This window comes from Castanea sativa, chromosome 7 (assembly GCF_040712315.1).
Source record: "Castanea sativa cultivar Marrone di Chiusa Pesio chromosome 7, ASM4071231v1".
NCBI classification, from domain to species: Eukaryota; Viridiplantae; Streptophyta; class Magnoliopsida; order Fagales; family Fagaceae; genus Castanea; species Castanea sativa.
The window spans coordinates 16,950,817-16,976,030 of record NC_134019.1 but is presented as its reverse complement, the minus strand read 5'-3'; the positions used below and the strand labels follow the sequence as shown (position 1 = coordinate 16,976,030).

The window sequence follows — 25,214 nt, the reverse complement described above, 5'->3', positions numbered from 1 at the left end:
CTCTTGTGCCTTTTGTCCTATGCAATTTTATGAAAGGTAAATGCATGATAATGGGCTACACTTCCTCCATTTACAACTGCATACGAGTCAGGTATATATTGGGCTAATCAAACTCAATCCGTTTATCTTCAAACAATCACGAGCGAGCCTTTTTATTGCACTAGTTTCAAGCTGAATGTGCAATTTATTTTCCAAGGATAAGTCTTCAAGTTGAATTTAATATTACATACGTGCTCGAATTAGGAGGTGGCTGATTGGTCTCTTGAGTAAATCTCAAGCCAATTAGGAAGCTAGACTTGTCTTGCGGATGGAATAGTTACAATTTTATTTATTTACTTATTTTGTGTGCTTATGCAGGAGTAATTATTGATAGTCCAAGAATGTATTGACCTCTTGGGTAAATTAACCAATTAATTAGTTAAGTTAATTAATTAAATTCAATTACATGCAATAAGCGTGGTAGCACAAACAAATCACCAACTAAGTTAAATGCAGCGGAAAGTAAATTTGACACGGGTGATTTGTTTACGAATGGAAAAAATCACTGAGACGAAATCTCATCGGGTGAATTTAAGGTCACCACTTCCAAAAATCTACTATTATCAAAACAAACGGTTACAAGTAAAAGGAATCCTAGTACTTAATACCAAGTTACAGTTGAACCCTTATCCCAATACCCAATTGGACTTGTGATGTAGTGACAATCTCTCCTTTCAATGCATGACTCCCAGTATGTGATTAATCAATTGATGCACGAATCTAAGTACGTGACTAACTTCATAGCAACCCTTTGATTGTTGGAGTTGATTTGCAGCAGCTTCACATAGAAACACCAATAAGATCTTCATGTTGATGCAAAAGACTTTGCTTAATTATAGAACCCAAAGGCGTACAAGAAACGCAGCAAGAACTCTTTCTTCTGTAAGAGAAGGCTAGGGTTTCAAAAAGAAAACCTTATGAAGCTCTCTAGAGTTAAGTTTTTCTTTTTCCACCTCCTTTAAAGAGGAGCTTATTGGGCTTTCCTATTCCAAATAGGTTTACACAAACCTTTGGATTTCCTAGTCCAAAAAAAATTATACAAACCCACAAACCTTGGGTTTTCCTAGTCCTATAAGGATTATATAAACTCATAAACAAATAAATTTTTAGAATAAAAACGTTGCTAGCTACAGTCTGAATCTCGTAAGCTCAATAGATCGAGACATGTGTCGAGCTTTAATGAATCTCGACAGATCAAGATTCTGTCGAGGAGGCATTGAGACCTGCAGATTGCACTTTTCTTGAGTAGTTCTTGAGTAATCTTCATGTCTTCAATGTAATCACTTGTAATGATCATCTTGAACTTATTTAGATTTACCCAAATACAAATAAAGTGCGTTTTGTCAAAAAAATATGCCAATAACATAAAAATATGTTCATAACAATTATTCAATACTTCGGGAGCACAATAAGCATGTGCTCACCTCTCACATGGTATTAGCCTATTAGGTTCTACTAATAAAATAAGTGAACACGCATTTATTATGCTTTGGGATTATTAAATAATTACACATAGTTATATTCTCGTTCTAATTGGGAAAACTACATATTTGATCTCTAATTTTTATACCATATTACAATTTAGCCCCTAACTTTTCAATTGTGTCAACTTGGTCCTTAACATTTTAATGTCGTGTCAATTTAGTTACTGCCGTCATATCTTAGATAAAAATTTCTTACATGGAAACGGCCAGAATAAAATTTAAGTTTATTGTCATTTCAATGAAAGCTAATATTTTGTTTTGGTCATTAGACACATCATCAATTTTTATTCAAAAGATAACGATATGGACTAAATTGATACAATACTAAAAGGTTAGGGACCAAATTGACACAATTGAAAGGTTATGGATCAAATTAAAATAGTGTATAGGATAGAGATCAAATACATAATCTATCAAAATTATTTCTAACTTGAGTAGCGCATCTAACTTTAACTAAAACTTTCTGGATTTGAAAATGCTGACTTTTTCGCAAAAAGAGAACGAAACACAATAGCAATAATACAAAAATTATAGGATTAACAATTAAGGAAAAAAGAGACTAAACAAAAATTTACTGGGTTTGAAAATGCCTCGACCTTTTGGCCAAAAGAGACTAAACGAAACACAATAGCAATAATACAAAAACCCTAGGATTAACAATTAAGGAATTGATGAAACGTACCTAAGCTACAACTTTCAAGGCAATGCTTATCAGGAAATTACTACATCTACTCCTACTTGTAGATTAACTATAAGAACTACATTTTTCCTAAGATAAAAGAAGGCATGTTGGCTTGATGTTGGATTGTTTTTGAAGAGTGGTGTGTGTTAAGTCTGTTCTTTCTTCATGCAATTGACAAGTGGATTCATTTCCTGCGTCTTTGGGTGACTTGATTGGCCTAGGTTTTGTCACTCTATGGAAACCAGTTGTCTGGTTCATTACCTAGGGAGATCAATAATCTCACCAACTTGACATTATTCTTTTTGTCAAACAATATATTTGGCTTTTTCCAGAAAATATATGTTATGGTAACATACTTAAAATTTTTGTGCAAGTAATAACCAACTTGATAGAACAATCTCATTGATAATATATCTGAAGACTTCAGTATATACCCAATGCTTTGATTACATTGATTTGGGCTATACAATAATTTTCATGGTGAAGTTTCAACAAACCGGAGAAAGTGCTAAATTCTGATTAGTTTGAAAATTCTAATAATCAAATTACAAGAGAGATACCTCTGGAGCTCGGAGAAGCTTCACGTATGCATATGCTTGGCCTATATTCAAATAAACTTGTGGGAAAATTTTCTAAGGACTAGGGGAAGCAGAAATCAATGTTCAATACAATCGCGAAATTAATATAATATATAAGAAGATCATAAGAGTTTTAAGAGTGAGATTCGGGCACCAACAAAGGTACGTCATCAAAACATTCTGAAGCTTCATGGTTTCTTGGCACATGCTCAATAATCATTTTTGGTATATGAATAGTTGGAGAGAGAGGAAGCATATATAGCTAAAATCCTAAGCAGTGTGGAACAACCAAAGGAGTTGGATTGGATAAAAAGGATCAATGTCGGGTTTCTAATGCTCTCTACTATATGCATCATAATTTCACCTCACAAATAATTCATCAGGACTTGTTGAGCAAAAATATATTGTTAGATTTAAATTATGAAGCTCATATTTCTGACTTTGACATGGGGATAATTAGACAGTTGCTGAAATCTTGAGGTTTTACAGGTCAAAGTGATACTATTTTATGATACACCAATTAGAGCGTGTTATGTCTAAAATTGTGAAAAATATTATTTTCTTAGATTTATGGTAAAAGTTTACAAGGGTACTCCTATAATAAAATGAACCCAGCTAGCTTTAGTTTATTAAAAGAAACAAAAATAGCTAGGCATCACTCAGTAATTTTCTTTATGCTTTTATATACTCGGTTAGAACAGATTGAATGTGTTTGAAATTGACATCATTTTTTTTTAAAATAATTTTCACAATTTTTTTCTTGAGGATCCTGGGTGACGTGTTCGTCTGAAATCCACCTCATGTTAGGTCTACTGGAACAAATTGTTGCCTTCATAGTTACGCATCTACAAAGAGGCTTCCATAATTCCATTACTAACCTTAACCCGGCCGGAAGAGGAAAAAAAAAAGTCTTCCATTACTGGGTGATGCCTAACTATTTTGTTTCTTTTAATAAACTAAAGCTGGGTTCATTTTATTATAGGATCCTTATAAACTTTTACTATAAATCTAAGAAAACAATATTTTTCACAATTTTAGACATAACATGTTCTAATTGGTGTATCATAAACTACTGTGAAATTGATATATATTGCTCCAATTATAACCTAGCTATCACCTTAACAAGTAGTGAAAAAATTTGTATCTCACTCAAACTTTTATGATACTAAAAATTATATTTTGCCAAAAGCCTTACAATTTAAATGGCATATCTAGATGTTTTATAATGAAAACGACCGTGCTTTAATCCTCCCCCGTTGTAACTATACAATATCTATATTTGTTGAAAAAATCATTATCTGATTTGCTAACTTCTAATTAAAAAAGCATTTTCACCACTATTTTAACATGATAAGAATCTATCTAATATATACCTGGCAAATAGGAATCCATCTAATATTTTTCACTAAAAATACTCTTGAATTGATAAACCAGTTAAGTAAATATTTAATAATTTCTATTGGTGAAATTACATTATTAGTCCCTGAAATTACTATTTGTGCACAATTGGTCCCTCAAGTTTTCAAAATGAGCAATATAACGTTGACAATATCCCCGAAGCAAATTATCTTGGGATGTTTACGAATTCAAATCCACACCTCCACACCGAAATTACATTTAAAAATAAAAGTAAAGATAAAACATGATCTACTGCTTCACTAGTAAAATGGGGCATGGTGAATGGCTCCCCACATGTTTGCTAGAATGTCTCAGTGGAGTTTAAGTACTCTTGTACTGTGCAAATTGATTTTTTTTTTTTTTTTTTTTTTTTTTTTTTTTTTTCTCTTGGATTAGGATAAAGATTTGAATTGGAATAGTCTAGTTCTTTCTCTTGTGTAAATTTATTTTTGTAATTTTTTAATTAACATCATTTAAAAATAATGCCTAATCATTATTCCGTTATCCACTTTAGCAACATCACTAACGGAAGTTAACCTAAGAACTTATATTGCTCATTTTGAAAACTTGAGGAACCAATTGTGAACATAGGGTAAATTTCAGGGGACTAATAATGTAATTTCGCCTATTAAAATTCAAACCGCTTGAGTAATTGTTTCAACTCTTCTGCCACTGCCAGTATATCAAACAATTAATCATCCTTTCCAAAGAAGTTGGTAAGTTTGCCCGAAAGGCAAGTTGCATATATACTGACTAGTGGCTACTCGATTGGTCTTCTACGTAAGGGACTGGTGGAGCCTTCGCCTATTAAAATTCAAACGGCTTGAGTAATTGTTTCAACTTTGTTGGGTTTTTGTGGAGCCTAATTATGTTTGGTTCGGTTAATGACCCGACCTAAATAATGTTGCGTGGTTTTTAATGGAAGATTTTCTGAAGCTTAGTCCATGGAGCGGAGGCTTGGGCCGGGGCGGGAAAAAATTTTAGCCCGTTTTGTAGCCCATTGTGAATCCTATGCGCAGGATATAAAAAACATTGTTTTGTGATTAGGATTTATTGTTGTCATTTTTGAGAGAGAAAAAAATGACTGTAGCTGTCCTTTGTATTTTTCCCTCATAATAGTGAAATCCCTACAACTCCGTGGACGTAGACAAATTGCCGAACCACGTAAATACTGTTTTGTATATGTGATTATTTTTCTTTGGCATTTGTTTTTCTCTATATTTTGTTTCTCACAGGTTAAGAATTTCGTGGTAATTTCCCACAAACTCTTCTTCCAGTGCCAGTATATCAAACAATTAATTATCCTTTCCAAAGAAGTTGGTAAGTTTGCCCGAAAGGCAAGTTGCATATATACTGACTACTCGATCGGTCTTCTACGTAAGGGACTGGTGGAGCCATGCATGTCCTTGCAATTGCAATTGTGATGCCAAAATGGATTTTATCTATTGAAAGATTGAATTGAAATCCATTGCCTCTCTATTCTATGATGACAAAATTTACTTCTTGAATTGTGTTCCACATAGCTGTGTTACTTTTTGACAAACCAGCAAATTAACCACTTAACAATCCAAGCGAGTTTCAAAGTCAAATTAATATCACAATGAGTGTTCTCTAGGTTAAACTGACAAAACTACAGTAATAAAAGGAGCATGTAGCAGTAGGTATTGTCCATATATTTGTCTCTTTATATATTTCTTTGCCAAATGTGTGATTGGTTTCAAAAAATTTTAGATCAGACTTTAGAAATCAAATTATACCCAATATCTTATATTGTGACTGCTCTCACATACGACTACATGTTTTCTTTGACTACTCAGTCTTCTCTATAGGGAGTCCAAACTCCAAATAGCATGCTTGTGATTTGGGTTTGATGCGATACATAATGCTTGTCAATTCCTTCATATTCAATGGACACGTAGAGGTAGAGCATAAAATTCAAAGCGTGCTTATAATGCAGAGCTGAGATGTGCAAGGTTTCTTGGACATTTCCGAAGATAATGGCAGACATGTCTCTATTACGTTAAAAATATTTGAATAATTTGTTACGACTTACGACCTATGACTTTCTTGGCAAAGCGAAAAATCAGACCTCCCAAAAGACTAATGTGTATTATATAATTTTTTCATTGATTTTATTTTGCTAAGCATTGTGTCATCTATAGAGTTAAAGACTCTAAACTGAAATAAACAACTAATCAATCTAATCATTTTGCCTATAAAGTCCTAATCAAGGACTTTTTTAACTAATGAGGATAATTTCCCTTATTATTCAAAGACTCAAAACAAATAACAGATAATATAAACAACAAATTATAAGTGTTTAAATGATAATCCACGACTGAATCCTCCAAGTAATTTTCTTTTTAATTTAAACAAAAAATTTAGTCAATTTTAATGACCAAATTGGCCGTCCCTAGTTAAAATTTTCTTTTCTTGTTTTGAATGGCCGATTATCAAATTGATTTTTTAGTTGACCTGGGAAACTAATGAAGCTAGTGACACATAAAACTTGTGATAATTCTAATTATTTATTGTCACATTGTTGAAAGGTGATGATGTAATTTGATCAATAGAGCCGCCAAGGCTTGCCAGAGTTTCCAACACAAAGAGATATTGGATTAGGGTTTTTTTTTTTTTTTTTTTTTTAATTTTTTGTTTTGTTTTGTGAAGATACCTCTCTTGAAATTGCAGTCATGTGTTTATACTAAGATTACACCAAGCATACAAGACCAACCAAGAAAAAACTTCATTCATTATTGACTGTGGCCTATACTGCTACATTGTGAACCGTTCACATTATTTTCCCATTAAAAAAATATTACATTATATATGCCGTTCACTTTAGTACTATTTGTTGTTGTGCATTCTAACCTTGAGGCTCAGCTGTGCTTGATTGCTCGAGCTTCAATTCACATATTGCCTTCCTTGTTATCATTGATAATGTGCTCTTCAAAGAAATTAATAATTTTCTAAAATAGGCTAGATGAAGAAAAGACTTGGCGAAATTTGTTGTTAGCTAGAGTTGGGAGGGCTCAAGTATATAGAGAGTTGGCTTGGAGGGTTTATAGTAATCCATGTACTGCAACTATTCATGCTAGTAGAGTTTACGATGGTGTCAGTAGAAAGGTTTTTTGGCTCAGGTGATTGGGTTTTTCTCTTTGAAAACATGTCTTGGTGTTTTCAGGTGGTTTGATTTATTTTTCACACTTGCATATTACTATTTACATGCTTTAGTTTATTTCTTGAACATGTTTGCAATATGAAATTTGGCTAAACACTTCTATTGGACTAACGTGTAGCTGTAGATTAAAGGGTTTAAGTATTTTGCTAGGGTTGCTTTATCATCTTTCAAACTGGATTCTTGGAAGTAGTTGAATACTAATAATGGTTTGCTAACAATATCCTTGTTCCAAAATAGACAAAAATGTATGAATGTGCATGGACTACTGAGACTTGAACTGCAAGCCCCAAGGACAACTTCTCACTACCATAGATAGACACCTTGGTAGACAACACAACCAGAAATGCAATGGTTTCCTTCATGGATGAATTCTTTGGATAAAACCAAATCAAAATCGTAGAGGAAGATACGACCAAAACTGCATTTGTCACACTAGGGCATGTATGCTTACTAGGTTATGCCTTTGTTGCGGGGCTAAGAGGATAAGCCAATTGCAAAGATTTCTCTTTAGTGATAGTGGAGACGAGGGTTGTCACACTTTCCTCCCAAGGGAATTGATCTAGCTTCCCCACAATAACCCAATTTTTATCGAATTTAACGCTAATAACCCTATCTTCATGATAGATAGAATTTGGTTACAAACTTGGTTATAATCAACAGTTACAACTCCTACTAAAAAAATTAACATAACTGTATATTTTAAAATTTTAACAGTTGGATTATTTGTTATTTATGTTCCTAATATGCATGTCAAATTTCCTACCAATTGGATTTTATTAACTATTCGATCCATAAATATGATATTTTTTATGTATAATTTTAAAATTACTTAAGTATAATTAAAAACTCATTTGAAAGCTGTTTAAATCTCTTTGAATATATTCCATCAATTTTACTAATTAATTTTTAGAGTAAATTACTAATTTGGTCCCTAACCTTTAGGTTGTATGTTAATTTAGTAATTAATGTTTAAAATGTTTTAGTTTAGTCTCTAACTTTTTAGTATCGTGTCAAAATGACTTCTGCTATAAAGTGATTAATGGAGAAAACTGACGTGGTTAACAGCCAAATTTAAAATATTAATATTTTTTCCAACTAGACTACCACGTGTTCTATGATTTAAATAATAATAATAATAATAATAATAAAATAAAAACCTAATCACAAAAATGCACCTAAGATTGAGAGAATTGGGATTTGAATCCCTAGTCTCAACCGTGAGACAAAAACCAGGAGGGCAGGGGGGGGTGGGTGGGGAGAATGACAGAAGAACTTGAGATGCCAATAGCAACAACTACCCACCCATCCAATAGTAAGGCGATCGACCCATCCAACGACAATGACAAAGCTGAAACATCCATTGATAATTGGGTGTTAAATTATTGATTGTACCAAAAACTGAAACATCCATTGATTATTCAATGTTAAATTACCGATTGTATCAAAAGTTTAAATTATTGGGATATGATAACTTTAATCATTTCACCACATAATTCTAACACTCCCCCTCACGTTTGGGTTCAAATCTATATATCTAAAAGCTGAAGCATATCATTTATTGCTGCTACACTCCTGTTAAGCTACTTCATCCTTCACGTCATTGCCACATCATCATTTTTTTCATACTTATTTTCTACCTTTAATTTTTTGAAAATATTAAATATATAAATACATTGGCTTTACAAATTCATCTTAGGTGGTTTTGACTTTACATATTCATCTACTTTAATTTTGATATTATAACAAAGTATTATTTACACATATTCCTCTTAGACGGTTTTAACTTTACATATAATTTTGTCTATTTATCTTCCTTTATTTTGACTCTTCTTATTCTCATCTTCTTACCATAAATTTGTCACTCTCTCCCATTTTATGCATATTTTTCCCACACAAAAATGTTATTTATCTCTCTCTCTCTCAAATTTTTTTTTTTTTCATTTTTTGTTGGATTTTTTATGAGGTTTAGACCCCCATTGTTCTATTATTGACTAATTCATGTGTTCCTTGATGCAAGTATTTTTTATTATTAATTTATTTACAATATGTTCATATTTTGTGTTGTTGTCAAGTTTTAGTTTATTTGGAAAATAACAAGATGGGCTAGACAATATGATGAAGAATAATTAGTGTAGTTGAAGAAGATATTTGTGTAGTTTCTTTTCATTGTTTGTAAATATTTTGTCCAATAAATTTGCAGCAAATTGTTATGTCTTTATTATATGATGTTCTTAGCTGCTTGAGTAATTGTTCTAAGCGTTTATGAATATTTTTTATTGCTCATCTTCCTTATCTCATTAGTGTATTCTTTGAGATTTTTAAGAAAAAAAATTCAATTTTGTGTTTGAAATTATCTATTTATCTATTCATTTTTTGCATGTTAGATTAGATGTCAGATTAGGTTATGACAGTATTAACACAATACCTCTTCTTTTTTTCAAAAACTTTTCTCTATTTTTTTCTCCATGACTTTTACTCTTTGTTTTTTTTTTATTAAGAAAAATGAGTTACAATTATTATGTATAACGCTATAACCAACACTTTTGCTTGGGAATAGTGACATATTTCTATTGCGTTACTTCAAGGCCTTATTAAAATTTTGAATTTGATTATGCATTCGGAAGAAGGAGTTTGACTTTGATGTGAGTTTTATTTTTCCCATTCTTTTTTATTTGAATTGTAGTTTTGTTGAATTTTATTAATTTTTTTGATACACTTCTTGGTATTTTGATTGTAAAGTAGAAAAATTGGGTTTGAAAAAGTTTGTTTAAAACTAAAAAAGTAATTTCAAAATTTTATATTCTTTTTAATGATACACAAAATGTTATAAATAATTTTTATTAAAAAATTAATATTTTTGCTACATTTTGAATTACTAAAAAAAATTTGTATTGTTTTCATTCTGGTACGACAAAAATTATATATATTATAGTTGTGATTGTCCCTATAATAAATGAAAATATGATTATAAAATACATTACTATTTATTTAATTAGTCCAAATTACAAAAAATAAATTTAATGAGACCATCTTAAAAACATTATCAAGCGCAACGGATGGGTTTGCAACTAGTCTATATTCTATATATTTTTAAAAGCTGAAACGTAGCATTTATTGTTGTTACACTCCAGTTGAGCCACATCAGCATCCATGTCATTATCTTCTTCTTTTTTTTCCAATTTTCCTATAGCAAAGGTTAACCAAACAAAAACAATTGGATGGGTGACAAATTTTAGCTTTTGCAATTTTATTTTAATTATTATTATTAATTTATAACAATGCATATATAGGAAATTTAACTCTTAGATTTTGTTAATATTTGTTTGTTTGATAATATGTTTTGGGTGGATGAAATTACAACAAATTGTTTTCCTAATTAATCATTGTTAATTTTTATTAATTTTCTTAGTTACATTTTTCGGTGTTTTGGATTGTAGGTAAAAAAAAATAAGGTTTGAGAAAGTTTGTTTAAAACTAAAAAGATAATTTCCAAATTTTATATTTATTAAAAATGAATATTTTCGTTAACTTGCCTTTTGGATTTATGAGAAAAATTGTATTGGTTTCATTTTGGTATGACAAAATTTATATTTATAATTTATGATTGTTCCTATGTTACATTTATGATAGTTCTTATAATAAATAAAAATATGATTACTAAATACATTACTCTTTATTAAATTAGTTTAAATTGTAAATTTTTTTAATAAAACCACTACAAAATAATTATTACGCACAACGCGCGGATTCACGGCTAGTTCCTCTTAATTGGTGAGGCCCAACATGTAAGAATTAAATGAGAGATAGAATGGAGGAGATAATAATCGAATTTAAGACCTCTTACTCTGATACCATGTTAAATTATTGATTATCCTTAAAATTTAAGCCATTGAAATACGATAAATTTAATCATTTAACTACACAATTCTAACATTGAATTTCTGGTTTTGATGATTTTTGGTTTTGTTTTTTTGGTTTAGTCTGGGTTTTATATTTTATATTTGTTCTATTATTCCATTGCTTGCTAAGAAGACATTGGAGATGAAAGGTATTTTCTTTTGTTTTGTTGTATTTGGTAGCGTGGTTTTGAAGCTAATTTTGGGCTGATGTTTAATTTTCTATTCTTTATTTTTGTTGTTTATGCTGACCCCTCTCAAACAAAAGACGTGAATTGGGATCCAAAGAATTGGGCAACCTAGCATTATTATCAATGTCCAAATCTCTTTTGCTATATTTGTTGCATCTTTACCAAAGCACGTAATTTGTATGAAATGGAATGGTATTTGGGTTGAAGTTCTGATTCTTCAATGTCCCGTTTAAAAAGAGAGAAAGAAAGAGACTTTGATACAAAACTGCAGGAGTTTAAGCGAAGAGCTCGAAAGCAGTCTCAACTTCTAAGCCAAATCATTCCTCAAGAAAAACAAAAATAAATCGTAATAATTTTATTGAATTTCTAGGGAGCCAAACATGAAGTGAGGATGAGAGAGAGAGACCTGGTGCCACAGGAAGAGAGAATGTGCCGCCATCCTCGCCGCCGTCTTCGACTTCAGATCTTGACTTCCAACCTTTCACTTGTCTGGTTTTTTAAATATTTATTACTTTTTAAAGCATTGTTGACATCTCTTAGAGATGCTTTGGTCTGTTTTGGCGGACTTCAAGTGTTTAGACCAGTTTGACTTTATAGTTTTGGGTAGAAACTAGAAAATTTCCATTATATAATTTTTAGGCTCTTAAACACAAACACAAGAAAAAAAGAATCTCAGTCCTTTATATTCCATTCAATTCTTTTTTCCTCAATAATTCGTTGAGATGGAAATGGTGCTTCTTCAAAATAATAGGACTATGTTTTTGAGTATCACGAAATGAATTGAAAGAAATCTGTATATTTTCATTAATTAGCAAAACTAGGAGTACAAAACTAACCAACCAACTCACTAACAGAACTGAAACTAACTCTACACGTGTGTACACAGTATTAACTAACACTCTCACGTGCTATCACTTAAAACTATTAACTCAGCCACTAAAGCTGTGTTGTGTCGTTTATGCAGTGTTTTTTACTTTGACTGCTCTTGCTCTGCTCTTGCTACTTCCTTGTGCTCATCACAATCTACACTCTGATACCATTGCCTCATATTCGGGGTCATCTTCTTTGGCAAATACTATAGATATATTACTTGAAATGTAAATAAGAGAATAGATTATGAAATTACTTTAACTTTAATTTTGAATAAGGTGTCAAGTTGAATTGAGAATGCTCAAGAATTACATACAAATTAAAATAGGAAGCTACTGCTGTAGTCTCCTATGGAGAAAATCTCAAGCTAAGGCCCTAGACCTACCTGTCTTGCTTCTAGAATAGTTTCAATTCCTTTTTTTTCCCCCTTATATTGACCTGCTTATGTATAATTATATACTCATTCAAATGCTAAAATGATTACATCATGTGGCCTAAGCAATTCTATATTTTAAGTCCAACAAAATATTTAGCAGATATCTTGAAAGGTCTAGTTGATTAAATAATTAGATGCACAAAAAGAAAACGAAAAATAAGACAATAGAGATTGACTTGTCAGCTCTCTCCAAGTCGTGAAAGAGGCTTGACTGAATTTTATAATATCTCTCTAGATACAAAGTATATTTAAGCTGTCTTTTATATATGCATTGGTTCACTAACCCCTTCTTATAATTAAACAAGACCATGTTGCCCAAGGCCCTCTTACTGCTTTCTCTCCTCATCTTCTTTTCTTATTTTCATGTTGCTTCTCCTGCTTCAGCCTCTTCAACAGCAGACAGAAGAGCAGAAGTGGATGCACTGCTCAATTGGAAATCAACTCTCCAAAACCAGACTGATTCTTATTTACCTTCATGGACACTTTCTCCTAGTAATACAAGCTCTAGTTTAAGCCCATGCAGCTGGATAGGGATCAGTTGCAACGTTGAGGGGAGTGTCACCAGCATAAATCTAACAAGCTTCGGTTTGAGAGGTACACTTGATTACTTCAACTTCACATCCTTCCCCAACCTATCTATTCTTGCTCTCGCTTATAACTCACTTTTTGGAGATATCCCTTCTCAAATTGACAACCTTTCCCAACTCACCACACTCAATCTGGCTTTCAATCAATTCACTGGAAATATTCCTCAAGAAGTAGGGAAGTTAATGAAACTTAGTGTATTAAGCTTCTCAAATAACCTTCTCTTTGGTTCCATTCCTTCTGCCATTGGAAATTTGACAAATCTTTCATTACTATACCTTGCCAACAACCAGCTATCTGGCTCCATCCCACCAGAGCTTGGAAAGTTGAAATCTCTCACTGAGCTACGCTTGAATTTAAACAACTTGAGTGATTCAATTCCTGCGTCTTTGGGTGGTTTGGTTGGCCTAAAGGTTTTGTCACTCTATGGAAATCAGTTGTCTGGTCCATTACCTAGGGGGATCAATAATCTCACCAACTTGACACTATTCTTTTTGTCAAACAACAGCATATCTGGATTTTTACCAGAAAATATATGTCATGGTAACATACTTGAAGATTTTTGTGCAAGTAATAACAGATTTACAGGAACTGTTCCTAAAGGCTTGAAAAATTGCACAAGCTTAACAAGACTCCGACTTGATAGGAACAACCTCATCGGGAATATATCTGAAGACTTCAGTATATACCCAGTGCTTGATTACATAGATTTGAGCTACAATAATTTTCATGGTGAGATTTCTCCAAACTGGGGAAAGTGCCAACTTCTAACAAGCTTAAAAATCTCCAATAATCAAATTATTGGAGAGATAACATCAGAGCTTGGAGAAGCTTCACGTTTGCATGTGCTTGACCTTTCTTCAAATAAACTTGTGGGAAAAATTCCCAAGGAGTTGGGGAAGCTGAAATCATTGTTCAATCTCACTTTGAGCAGTAACCAACTTTCTGGCACTATTCCTTCAGAACTCGGAAGTTTACCCGATTTGGCCTATCTTAATCTAGCATCAAACAACCTAAGTGGTCCAATACCTAAACAGCTAGGTGACTGCTCAAAAATGTTGTACTTAAATTTGAGCAACAACAATTTTTTTGAAGGCATTCCCATTGAAATTGGCAATTTGTTGTCTCTGCAAGTTCTGTTAGATCTTAGCAGGAATGAACTCACTGGGGAAATTCCATGGCAACTTGGAAACCTGGCCAAATTGGAAATACTGGATATTTCTCACAATGAGCTTAATGGTTCCATCCCTTCCTCCTTCAATGGAATGCAGAGCTTGAGGTTGGTTGATATATCCTACAACGAGTTGGAGGGTCCAATTCCTAACAGCAAAGCCTATCAAGAAGCACCAAGTGAAGCATTTACACATAATAGAGGCTTGTGCGGGAACCATACCGGGTTGATGAGCTGTAACCCTCCAGTAAAAGATGAGAAAAAGCGCAATCATGCAGCTTTTTTTATCATTATCTTTGTGCCTACAGCTGCATTCATTTTGACCATTAGTGTTGGTATACTTCATATATTGAGAAGAGAAAGGAAAAAGGAAGATGGCGAGCTGAGAGATTCACATAAGGGAAATTTATTTTCAGTTTGGAGCTATGATGGGAAACTAGTGTATGAAGATATTAAGGAAACAACGGAAGGTTTTAATGCTAAGTACTGCATTGGGGTAGGGGCAACTGGTAATGTTTTTAAAGCAGAGCTGTCAACAGGTCAGGTTGTAGCCGTGAAGAAGCTACATAATGCAATGTTGGAAGATCATAAGACTTTCGAGAGTGAGATTGTGGCACTGACAAAGGTACGTCATCGAAACATTGTGAAGCTTCATGGTTTCTGTGCACATGCTCAAGAATCATTTTTGGTATATGAATACTTGGAAAGAGGAAGCATAGCTAAAATCCTAACTAGTGTGAAGCAAGCGAAGGAGTTGGATTGGATAAAAAGGATCAATATCGTTAACGGGATTGCTAATGCTCTCTACTATATGCATCATAATTGCACCCCACCAATAATTCATCGAGACATATCGAGCAATAATATATTGTTGGATTCAAATTATGAAGCTCATGTTTCTGACTTTGGCACTGCTAGACTTGTGAAGCTTGATTCATCTAACTGGACAGGGCTTGCTGGAACATATGGATACATTGCTCCAGGTAATTTGGTTCTACCTTCTTCCTCATATATGGCTTATTAATTCAATTCTGTTGGATCCATGGTTTAAAAATAATTTGATAAATCACAATTATGGAACAAGCTTACAACAAATAAAATGAAATTTCACTTCTTACCTCAATTTTTATATCATATGAAGTGTGCGTTTGGATTGCACGTTTCCAGCGTGCAATTCAGCATTTACATTTTTGGCTGGGTCTCACAGCACTGTTCATAACCCAGCCAAAAATGCAAAAACGGCGCATACCAATGCATTTCTGGGTCCCACGGCACTATTCATACGTTTAAAAATTATTTTACTAAAATGTTTTTAGCAATAAGTTTTCAGTTTTCGGCAAATAAGCAGTATCCAAACACACCCGAATAATAACATATGCCATGTAAAAAATTCTATAAAAATAAGAATAATAAGATATAGATAGTACTGTGGTACATGACTCACTTGCATCGCAGTACTTGCTCTTTTTAAGGCATTTTACTGTACCTTGAGAAAATATCAAAGATACATCTCAACCGATACAATGGGTTCACTAGCATGATGCCCCCAAAATACCAGAAAAATCAAAATAAATAAATTGCACAAGAAAAAATATTTTCAATTTATTTGCCAATTAATATTAAAATGCACCAACAAATTCTACAATAGAAATCATCAAATATAATTTTGCTTTTTCCCTTTTTCTCTTGCATATATCATTAAAAATGAGACATCATAAAGTTTATATGTCTATTTGTTGATTAATTCATTCGAATTTTGTAGAGCTAGCTTACACAATGAGGGTTACTGAGAAATGTGACGTGTATAGCTTTGGGGTAGTGACTCTAGAAATAATTATGGGACATCATCCGGGTGATCTGATATGCTCTCTTTCAACTTCTTCACCGTCAACATCTTCACCGTCAACATCTTCACCATCAACATTGTCATCTTTGCCATCAGATGCCTACAGTATGCAGTTGAAGGATGTGTTGGACAAGCGACTAGCAACTCCTGATCCAGAATTGGCTGATGAAGTTGTCACAATTGCTAGATTGGCATTCTCATGCATTAGTGCTAACCCACAAGTTAGGCCAACAATGCAGCATGTATGTCAAGGGTTATCAACTCATAGGCAATCTTTCTCTGAGTCATTTGACATGGTGACATTGAGACAGCTGCTGAATCTTGAGGTTTGATAAGTGTAAAAGAGGCCAATTGATTTGTATACTTAGTGACACAAAGTAAGACACTTGCTATCTCCATGTATTGTGGAATAAAAGCAAATTTAGTTGTGCTTTTGTATTTTCATCCAGAACAGATTGTATGTATTTGAAATTACATCATCTCTTTTCACAAATTTTTCTTCTTGTGGATCCTGTGCGTATGTCTCAAATATACCTCTTGGAAAAAAAATTGTTTCCTTTCCAAGCATATACAAATTAAGTGCCTTCCATTAATAACCTTAACCCCCCCCCCCCCCCCCCAAAAAAAAAACATTGCCTTCAATTACTGAGTGATGCCTAGCTATTTTTGTTTATTTTAATAAACTAAAGGTGGGTTCATTTTATATTAGGAGCACCCTTAAAAACTTTTACAATAAATCTAAGAAGACAATACTTATCTCAATTGTTTGACAAAGCATATTTCAATTATTGCATCATAAAAATGATATTGGTGGTGGGGTATTGTGATATTGATGTTACTAAATTCACAATCTGCCACCTTAACAAATTGTGAAAAAAGTTGTTTCTAGCATTTCTCAAACTTCATGGTAAGAAAAACTATATTTAAAAAAAAAAAAAAAAAAAGATCATTATCCAATTTGCTAATAACTACTAACAATGCATTGTCACCATTATTATAACTAAAAGGAATCTATCTAATATATGACCGCCAATAAAGAATCTATCTAATTTATATTCAAGATTTCTTTTTAGAAATGATTTTAATTCTCACACATCCACTATTTCACATTTCTTTTTTCACATCCACTTTTATGTATTAAAATGTTAACATTTTCACATCAATCGTGGATATGTATGTGAAATAGTGGGTGTAAATGAGTGTCTAATATTTAGCCTCAGCCAAAGAGTCTTGAATTTATACACCAGTCAAGGAAAATTTTAATAAATTCTACGTATTAAAAATTCAAACGGCTTGTGTAATTGCTTCAACTCTTCTACCAGTGTAACAAACAAGTACTTCATCCTTTTCCAAAGAAGTTGGTAACTTTCCCCGAAAGGCAAGTTGCCTTTCAAATTGGTCTTTTACGTAAGGGATTAGTGGAGTCATGCCATTGCAATTGAAATGCCAAAACGGGTTAGTTATCTTTTTGAAATATCAAATTGGAATCCATGCCCTCTATTCTATGATGACATAATTCACTTCTTGAAAAATGTTGTGCATAGCTGTTACTTTTTGACAAACCAACCCACCACTTAATCTTAACGAGCTTTAATGTCAAATTCATAACTGAGTTTTCTTATGGTCCTAAACTTAATAGAAGGCACTTTCCAAAAATGTGTGATTGGTTTCAAAAAATACTTCTATATCTACATTAGAAATCAAATTATACGCAATATATTAGATAGTGACTACTCACATACGGCTAAGGTCTCTTATAGACGTTTTATTTGACTACTCAGTCGTCGCTAGAGGGAGTGCAACTTGCTTGTGATATGCGGGGTTTAATAAGATACAATTACATAGTGCTCGTCAATTCCTTCACATTCATGTTCAAATGGACCAGCTCTCAAGTTTCAACTTTCAAGCCATATCGGTGAATGTGGAGCATAAAATTCAAAGGTTGAGATAAGCTTGTCTTTTGTTCCACTAGTTCTTCAGACCGACATTGCACCATTCCATTAGATTTTCTTAGACATTTCTGAATTTGATGGTAGACATATATACCACTAATACTTAATATATAAGTAAATAACTATCTTGCAATTTAAACAAAAATAAGTAATTTCTCATGTCGAAATTGGCTGTCTCTGGACCTCTGATTACCAATTTGATTTTTTAAATGACGAAGGAAACTTGAGGTGACCCCCCTAATTCACAATGCGTACAAAATTTGTGATACTTCAAATTATTTAGTGTTACCTTGCTGAAAGGTAAGATCATAACAAAAGCATCTAAATTTGCAAAGGTTTATTATTTATTCTTTTTTTGTTTTATAATTCAATAGTTATAATGTGGTGGGGATTTGAACTTTAGATATTTCTGTTGAAGACACTAAGAGGTACTAACCAATTGAACTACAAGGCTCTTGGCAAGCGTTATTCATTTTTTAAACATATGAAAATACCACAATTAATACTTCTAACCAACCAACTTCTTTGAGCTGCTTGAGGGAAAAACAACTTCAATTCACATGAAGATGAACAAGAATGATAATAGCAACAACCATGACAACAATAAAAACTTGATGCCTTCATTGATCTCAATTTCTCAAGTATTCTTTTTACTTTTCTCATAAAATAATCAAAGTTTAAAATGAAGAAAATAAAATTGTTAAGGGTCATATTTTTAGATACTGGCATAATCGAGTCAAAACGTACTTTCTATATACTCAAGTTTTAGGTTGAGTGTCTCTAATTGTATTCAAGTGCTATTCATTGAAGACAAAAGAAAACAGCTTAAGAAACCACTCAAGAAAAGTTGCTAAAATAAGTCCCTCGATACCTCTCAAAACCTTTTGATCTATTGAGACTTAATGAAAATCAATACATAGCTTGACACCTCTCAATCTATAGAGTTACGAGAAGTCAAAATAGTAACTTCTATTCCAACCCATGATGACTTGGCATATTTTCGGATTCAAGCACTAGGGTTCCAGGACATATAAAAGCCATAATTTTAGGTTGTTATAACACCAGTTAGACACACGAAAACTATGGAGCTGTTGCGATGTCTGTGCGCCTAAGGTTCTGTAACGAGGTGCTTCCAGTTCATTAAAGTGTGTTATTGCAAAGAAATTTGCACATAAACTACAATAATAACTGATTGTTGCAGAGTTGGACATAAATTGGAGACTTGTGCAAAGAATACGTCTTCTATGAGGAGTCCAAATGTATTGGAGCTAAGTTGTCTTATAAATTAGTAGGTTTTATTTAGGTAGATATTTTGAAATATGGTAAGATTCCTCATATTTGTAACCTTGATTCTTATTAGCATTTTCTTTAAGAGTAGTGACTTAAATAATCAACCATTGGGGCTTTTTCTGCAAAGGCTTTTCCCATCATAACCATATCGTCAAATTTATTTTCCATTGCACTTAACTCTAGATTAAGGAGCATAAACTCATGGTTTATCGATAGGGGTGTGCTAAAAGTTCAAGAAAAATGAATACTTTTCACAATTTTTTTTCTTAATGACGTAGAATTCCACTAAGGAAAGGTCCTTTAGACCCTCTCCTAGAAAGTAAACCATGGATACATAACTTCACCTACCAAGACCGTGTATTAAGTAATCCAGATGAATTCCTAATAGAGATCGAACTCAAAATGTTTAGTCTGCAGTCCATCCCAACCCTTTAACCACTAAATTGCACATGACAAGTTAATTTCACAACTTTTTCCTATTATTTGCGCCTGACAAGTTATTTTCAAAACTTTTTCCTATTATTGTCGTTTATGACGATAGATGGGAAGATGGTTGTAGCCTTTGAAGATAGGCACCATGAGAGGGACCTTCTAGAAATTCATGGGACCCTTCTAGAAATAAACATTAATGACTACCTTTTAGATCAGTGACTACACAAAGGCTGGAAAGTATCAAAGCATCCTTACTTACGTTGATTTTGTTGTGCTTATTTTCCTCTGTATCGGCCATGATTGTCAAAAGTGTAATATTCTTGTTCAGCTTAACATTTGGAATTTTCATAACAAATTAGGCCGTGAGTACAATGATATCTTCTTTAGTAGGTAAATCCAACATTATCTTATTTGACTAGACTATCCCAAGTTTTTCGGGATATCATTTCGAGAGAAGAAATTTTTATATGTGGCAGGCCAATGCAGTATTTCTCTTACTAACATGTGAGCATGTCAGAGAGAGAGATGTATAGACCTAGAGTAAGAGATACCAATCCTGTGTCAGTGAGAGAGATGTATAGGCCCAAAGCAAGAGAGAAGCTTGTAAATTTGGGACCAATAAATATTCTGTAAGGGCACAATTTGTACCCGATCCAATCCCTAGATGGACTCAGGTCCAAAAAGTCTTATACAATGAAATTTGTAGAGTATGGGTTTGAAACCTATGTTAAGGATATTAGAGAGTTAATAAACAGGCTAGAATGCTGCAATCTATGCGAATAATAGATAAATATGACAAAAGCTCTCCTCAGACGTAAGCCGAGGACCACTCGTATTGCATTTCTTTCTTTAAGCAAAATATTACAATTTTTAGTTTTTTTAAAAAAAGGTCCTTACTCTTCTTTCCTCTCTCGTCTTCTTATAGCCCTCTTCTTCTTCCATTTTTCTTCCACATGTAACACAGATCTTCCCCGTAGATACTTGTCTCATTAACCACCTTCTTAAAGTCTTCAAATAATAGCTGGAAGGCTGAATATTACTGTGCAGAGGTCATTCCTCCATTAATGCGGCCAGGGAGGTAGGTGCAGGGCCTTTAATGTGGTAGTAGCAGTTTTTTCTCTTCTAATATTTCTCACACGTTCCTCCTTCTAACGAGTGCTTGGATCACGCCTTTACCCAACAGATCTTTCAGAATTCTGTCTCTAAATCCCTTAGCACGTCCCATGGTCTTTACTGGGCCCATCCGAGGAGATACTCCTCCTCGGACAATTCCTCTGCCCCTTGTAGCGCGAACTGGCATGTGGGCCACGAAGACTCTGATTGAATAGACTTATACCAACAAACCAGACCCAAGGCCCAAATGTGCATTTAAGCATTTTTACCCCCCACAATAGCCCCTCAAAACTTCATTTTTCCCCCCATCCGAGGAGAGAAATGGAGTTTTGAACCAACAACGCACCCTCCACACACTTTGCACGCTGCCACATGTGTAGGGGTCCTTTCGTTCCTTTAAAACCGCCCATGTCGCTTCGAAACCCAGAACACTCGCATTAATGACTGCAAGTTACGTCTTGTTCCCTACGTTCAACGGTAAGATATGCATCCAACGATCCGGGTTTGCTCTAAAAATTTCGGCGGGATAATTCTGATTCGAGGCCGCCTCCCACACGCCAAAACGCCTAGGAAACCGAATCTCCATCAATTCTTTCAGAAATCAATCAAGTCTAAGAGTTACTCACTCTCTTTCCTCTCAAGAAGCTCGTGAAGAATCGCCTAACTATTTCCCGTAAGTTCTCAACTTCCTTTACTCATTTCTCCTCGGCTTCTGTCCTCGGCCACCAACTAGACCCCTCCCCTTCTCTAAACTTTCATTCTCACTCCCACCAAATGGGTAGATTTAAGTGTTTAGTAGATACCGACGCTGGTATGGAGGGTTTTCGGGCCAAATATCAAATTCCCTAAGACGTAGGCTTGAGATATTGTCCAGTAGAAGCCATAGGTAATGCTAGAAGAAAGGGAAAAGTTATCATCCCCATCATCACATTCCTAGAAGGCGGGATGACCCTTCCCATGAAAAACGTAACCAACGAATACCTATGTAACCATAGGTTATGCCCAGATCAGTGCACACCTAATGTGTTTAGAGTCTTAGGTTGTGTCGACGCTTTAAATGAACAAATGGGTCTGAACCTCACATGGCACGACGTCGTTTTCATGTGCGAGTGCCATAAACTTAAAGACGTAGGATATTACCTTAAATCCAGATCTAACATTGTTAGGCTCATATCCTGTCTTCCCAAATCCAACAAAGGCATGAAAGACAACTATCTTATCGCCTCAGCAAACTGGTCTGACAGTCCTCACTACCCAGTCGAATGGGGAGACCCAGGTGTGACTCCATAGGAGTTAGATTCCCTAACCTGTGACGTAGTCCCATTAACTTTACCGTTTTTTGTTACATTGCGTGTTACTACACCTTTCTTTGATATTCATTGTTGATCTAACCATGCTCGTCTCCTCGGATGTTTTTTACAGATAAACAACACGTACGGCCGCGTCTAAGCCTTTGCAATGTCGTGGACCTCAATCGCGTTCTTCAATCCGAAGTGTTTGTTAGCAAAGACCTACAAGTGAAAGCAGCCCACCTGATATTACGATATGATCCTTTATCAGACGATTTCCAAGAGATTGACAACGCGATCACCACAGGAGACCAACGACGCAAAAGGATAGATATTTCACAACGAGGCTTCCTTTCTGACCACGAACTCCCAGACGACCCCTCTATCATATTGTATTCTCGCCCCATCGCTGGAGTTCCTCTCTCAGCGCATTCCCAGACGACAGCCATCCGAGAAGAACCGTCATCTTCGCAACGATCGCTTGACGAGGAAATTGAACAGTTTCACCTTGAAGAAGCTGAGAGACCTCGAAAGGATCAACTCGCCATCCTCTCGGACGAAGAGCACGTGCCTGCGGAAACTTCTAGCATAAAGGGTTCAATAATAGCACAACCCGACTCTAGCTCCGAGGAAGACGACATGTCTACTCTTAGGAAGCTGATGTCTAAGAGGGGCACGAAAGCCTCTAAAAAGGGCGCGGTTGAGTCATAGATCCCTCCCCCTCTGCCACCACCCCCTCCTCCCTTTGATCCTAAGATTCCCATTCCGAAGCCTAAGAAGAAGAGGAAAAATGAGGCCGAGGAAGCAGATATGGAGAGGCAGAAAAAACTAAAGCAGCAACAACAACAACAGAAAGTAGGCAAAGGTAAGGGACGTGCCTCTTCAGTAGAGAGTGGGGAGAATCGTGACCTGGCCGAGGTACGCAGTACATAGGCCAACTAGTCTCCCGAACTGAAGCTAGATGGGGCCCCAATCTCCTGCCAATCCAACATCAGGGCGTTCCAGCAAGGACACGCTCATCACCTGGCTGAGGCTTTGGAACGGCCTCTTCTCCTACCAAAGGACATGGATGCCCTAAACAAGATGACTTAACCACATCTTTTTCTCTCTCTCAAAAGAGACTTGGCTTTGGTGAGTGTCTCGTATTTACCCCACCTTACTGCTTTCATTACGTTTTAGCGAAAAATCGTTCATACGTACCTTGGATTCGTTTGAACAATAACGCATTTGTTTAATACTTTAATGCAGGTCATACAAGAAGTCTTTGCTGCAGAAAGGTGGGTGGAAGACTCTCGGAAAAAGGCTACAGTTGAACTTGAGGCCAGACTGGAGATCGAGAAACCTTTAGGCCAAACTCTTGCAGAGAACGAGAACCTAACCAAGCAGCTGACAGAGGAGAAGAGGGAGAGAGATGGTGCCGAGGCCAGTCTTAAAACGATGAAAACTCAGGTGGAGGGGCAACGCAAACTTCTGCGTCAAAAGGACGAGGATTTATCTAAAGCCCAACAAGAAAACTCTGACCTGAAGAAGGAGCTTGCTTGAGTGAGGGAAGAGGCTCGTACCCTCAAGGAAAACGTGGAGGCTGCCAAGAAAGCTACTTACAAAGAAGGGGTTGAGGCGACAGAAAATCAACTGACAAAGGAGTTCGCAGAGCTATGCAGGGAGTACTGCCAACAAGTGTGGGCAGAAGCTCTGAATGTGATAGGGATTCCCACGACTTCTGAGTAGAGGAAACCTAAGAACATTTGGCTTCCTCAGGAGATCCAAGTGCTCGAAGAGCTTCCTCCTGTCGCACCTACCCACGAAACAGCGCCTTCAACGCATCCATCCATGATTCCAAAGCCCATTCCAACTCCTAAAGAACCTGTTGGTTCTGAAAAAGAGAAGGAACAAGACGACGAAGCCGAGAAGCCTCCGAGCAAGAATGCCGAGCCCAATGTTCCTCCACTAGTGGCAAAAGACAAAGGGAAACAAGTCCAGACCTCATTCGAAGCGGAGCTAAAACAAACAAAGGAGTGAAGTAAAGCAAAAGGGGCTGCCAGCACATCCAAGCAGGACCCCCCCACCAAGGTTTAAGACCTAGGCCAGTTAGGACTCCCCCCCCCCCCTTTTCTCATGTAATAATTTGTGTATTAGGGCTTTCATTTCCAGTGTATATCTTGACAAAATTAATGAGAAATTTGAAAGGTTTGATCTTCAACTGACTTCCAACCTTCAGTACAAAAATACTAATTCGCTTCTCCTTAGCGCAAAATTACATGAGTGGAACAATTAACTCTACCCCCTAACACATAGTAAAGTCTTTACAACATTTCGATTAGCAGTAACTTCGAATAAAAGTACATACACTTAGTGTATATATGTAAATTATGCCTCAAAACCATAATATATGTAATACAACAATACACAATCTAAAATTGAACTTAGCATTTAGTTTGGGGCATAAAGCAATCCATCAAACTTACTGTGGCTCATCAATACATCAACACTCATAAGGCACGGTTTCTGCTAATTTCCCCGAAGTAGAGAGTCCGAGGACCCGACGTAACTAAGGTTCTGTTTAACAGTCAATAGGATATCAATTTCCATGAAGTATGTGATCCGAGGATCATGCATGACCAAGTTTCTGTTTGATATTTAGAAATAGCAAATTGAAATGTTAATTTCTCCAAAGTAGAAGGTTCAAGGACCCGATATAACTAAGGTTCTGTTTAACAATCAATAAGATACCAATTTCCACGAGGTATGTGGTCCGAGGACCATGCATGACCAAGTTTCTGT

The 25,214-nt window shown here is 34.9% G+C and overlaps 1 protein-coding gene across 1 annotated transcript; it reads left to right on the top strand.

The window, feature by feature from the left end:
* Positions 1–13,060: 13,060 nt before the first annotated feature.
* LOC142643693 (uncharacterized) lies at positions 13,061–16,881 on the top strand. The gene is made up of 2 exons (XM_075818399.1): positions 13,061–15,494; positions 16,274–16,881. Exons 1-2 carry the CDS (start codon positions 13,064–13,066, stop codon positions 16,687–16,689), a joined length of 2,847 nt encoding a protein of 948 aa, XP_075674514.1. The 5' UTR covers positions 13,061–13,063; the 3' UTR covers positions 16,690–16,881.
* Positions 16,882–25,214: the final 8,333 nt, after the last annotated feature.

What these genes read in the sequence shown, in the direction of transcription:
- LOC142643693 (XM_075818399.1), top strand. Translation starts at nt 13,064, where the DNA reads ATGTTGCCCAAGGCCCTCTTACTGCTTTCTCTCCTCATCTTCTTTTCT. An exon ending in ATATGGATACATTGCTCCAG is followed by an intron (nt 15,495 to 16,273) that starts GTAATTTGGTTC and finishes CGAATTTTGTAG; the next exon opens with AGCTAGCTTACACAATGAGG.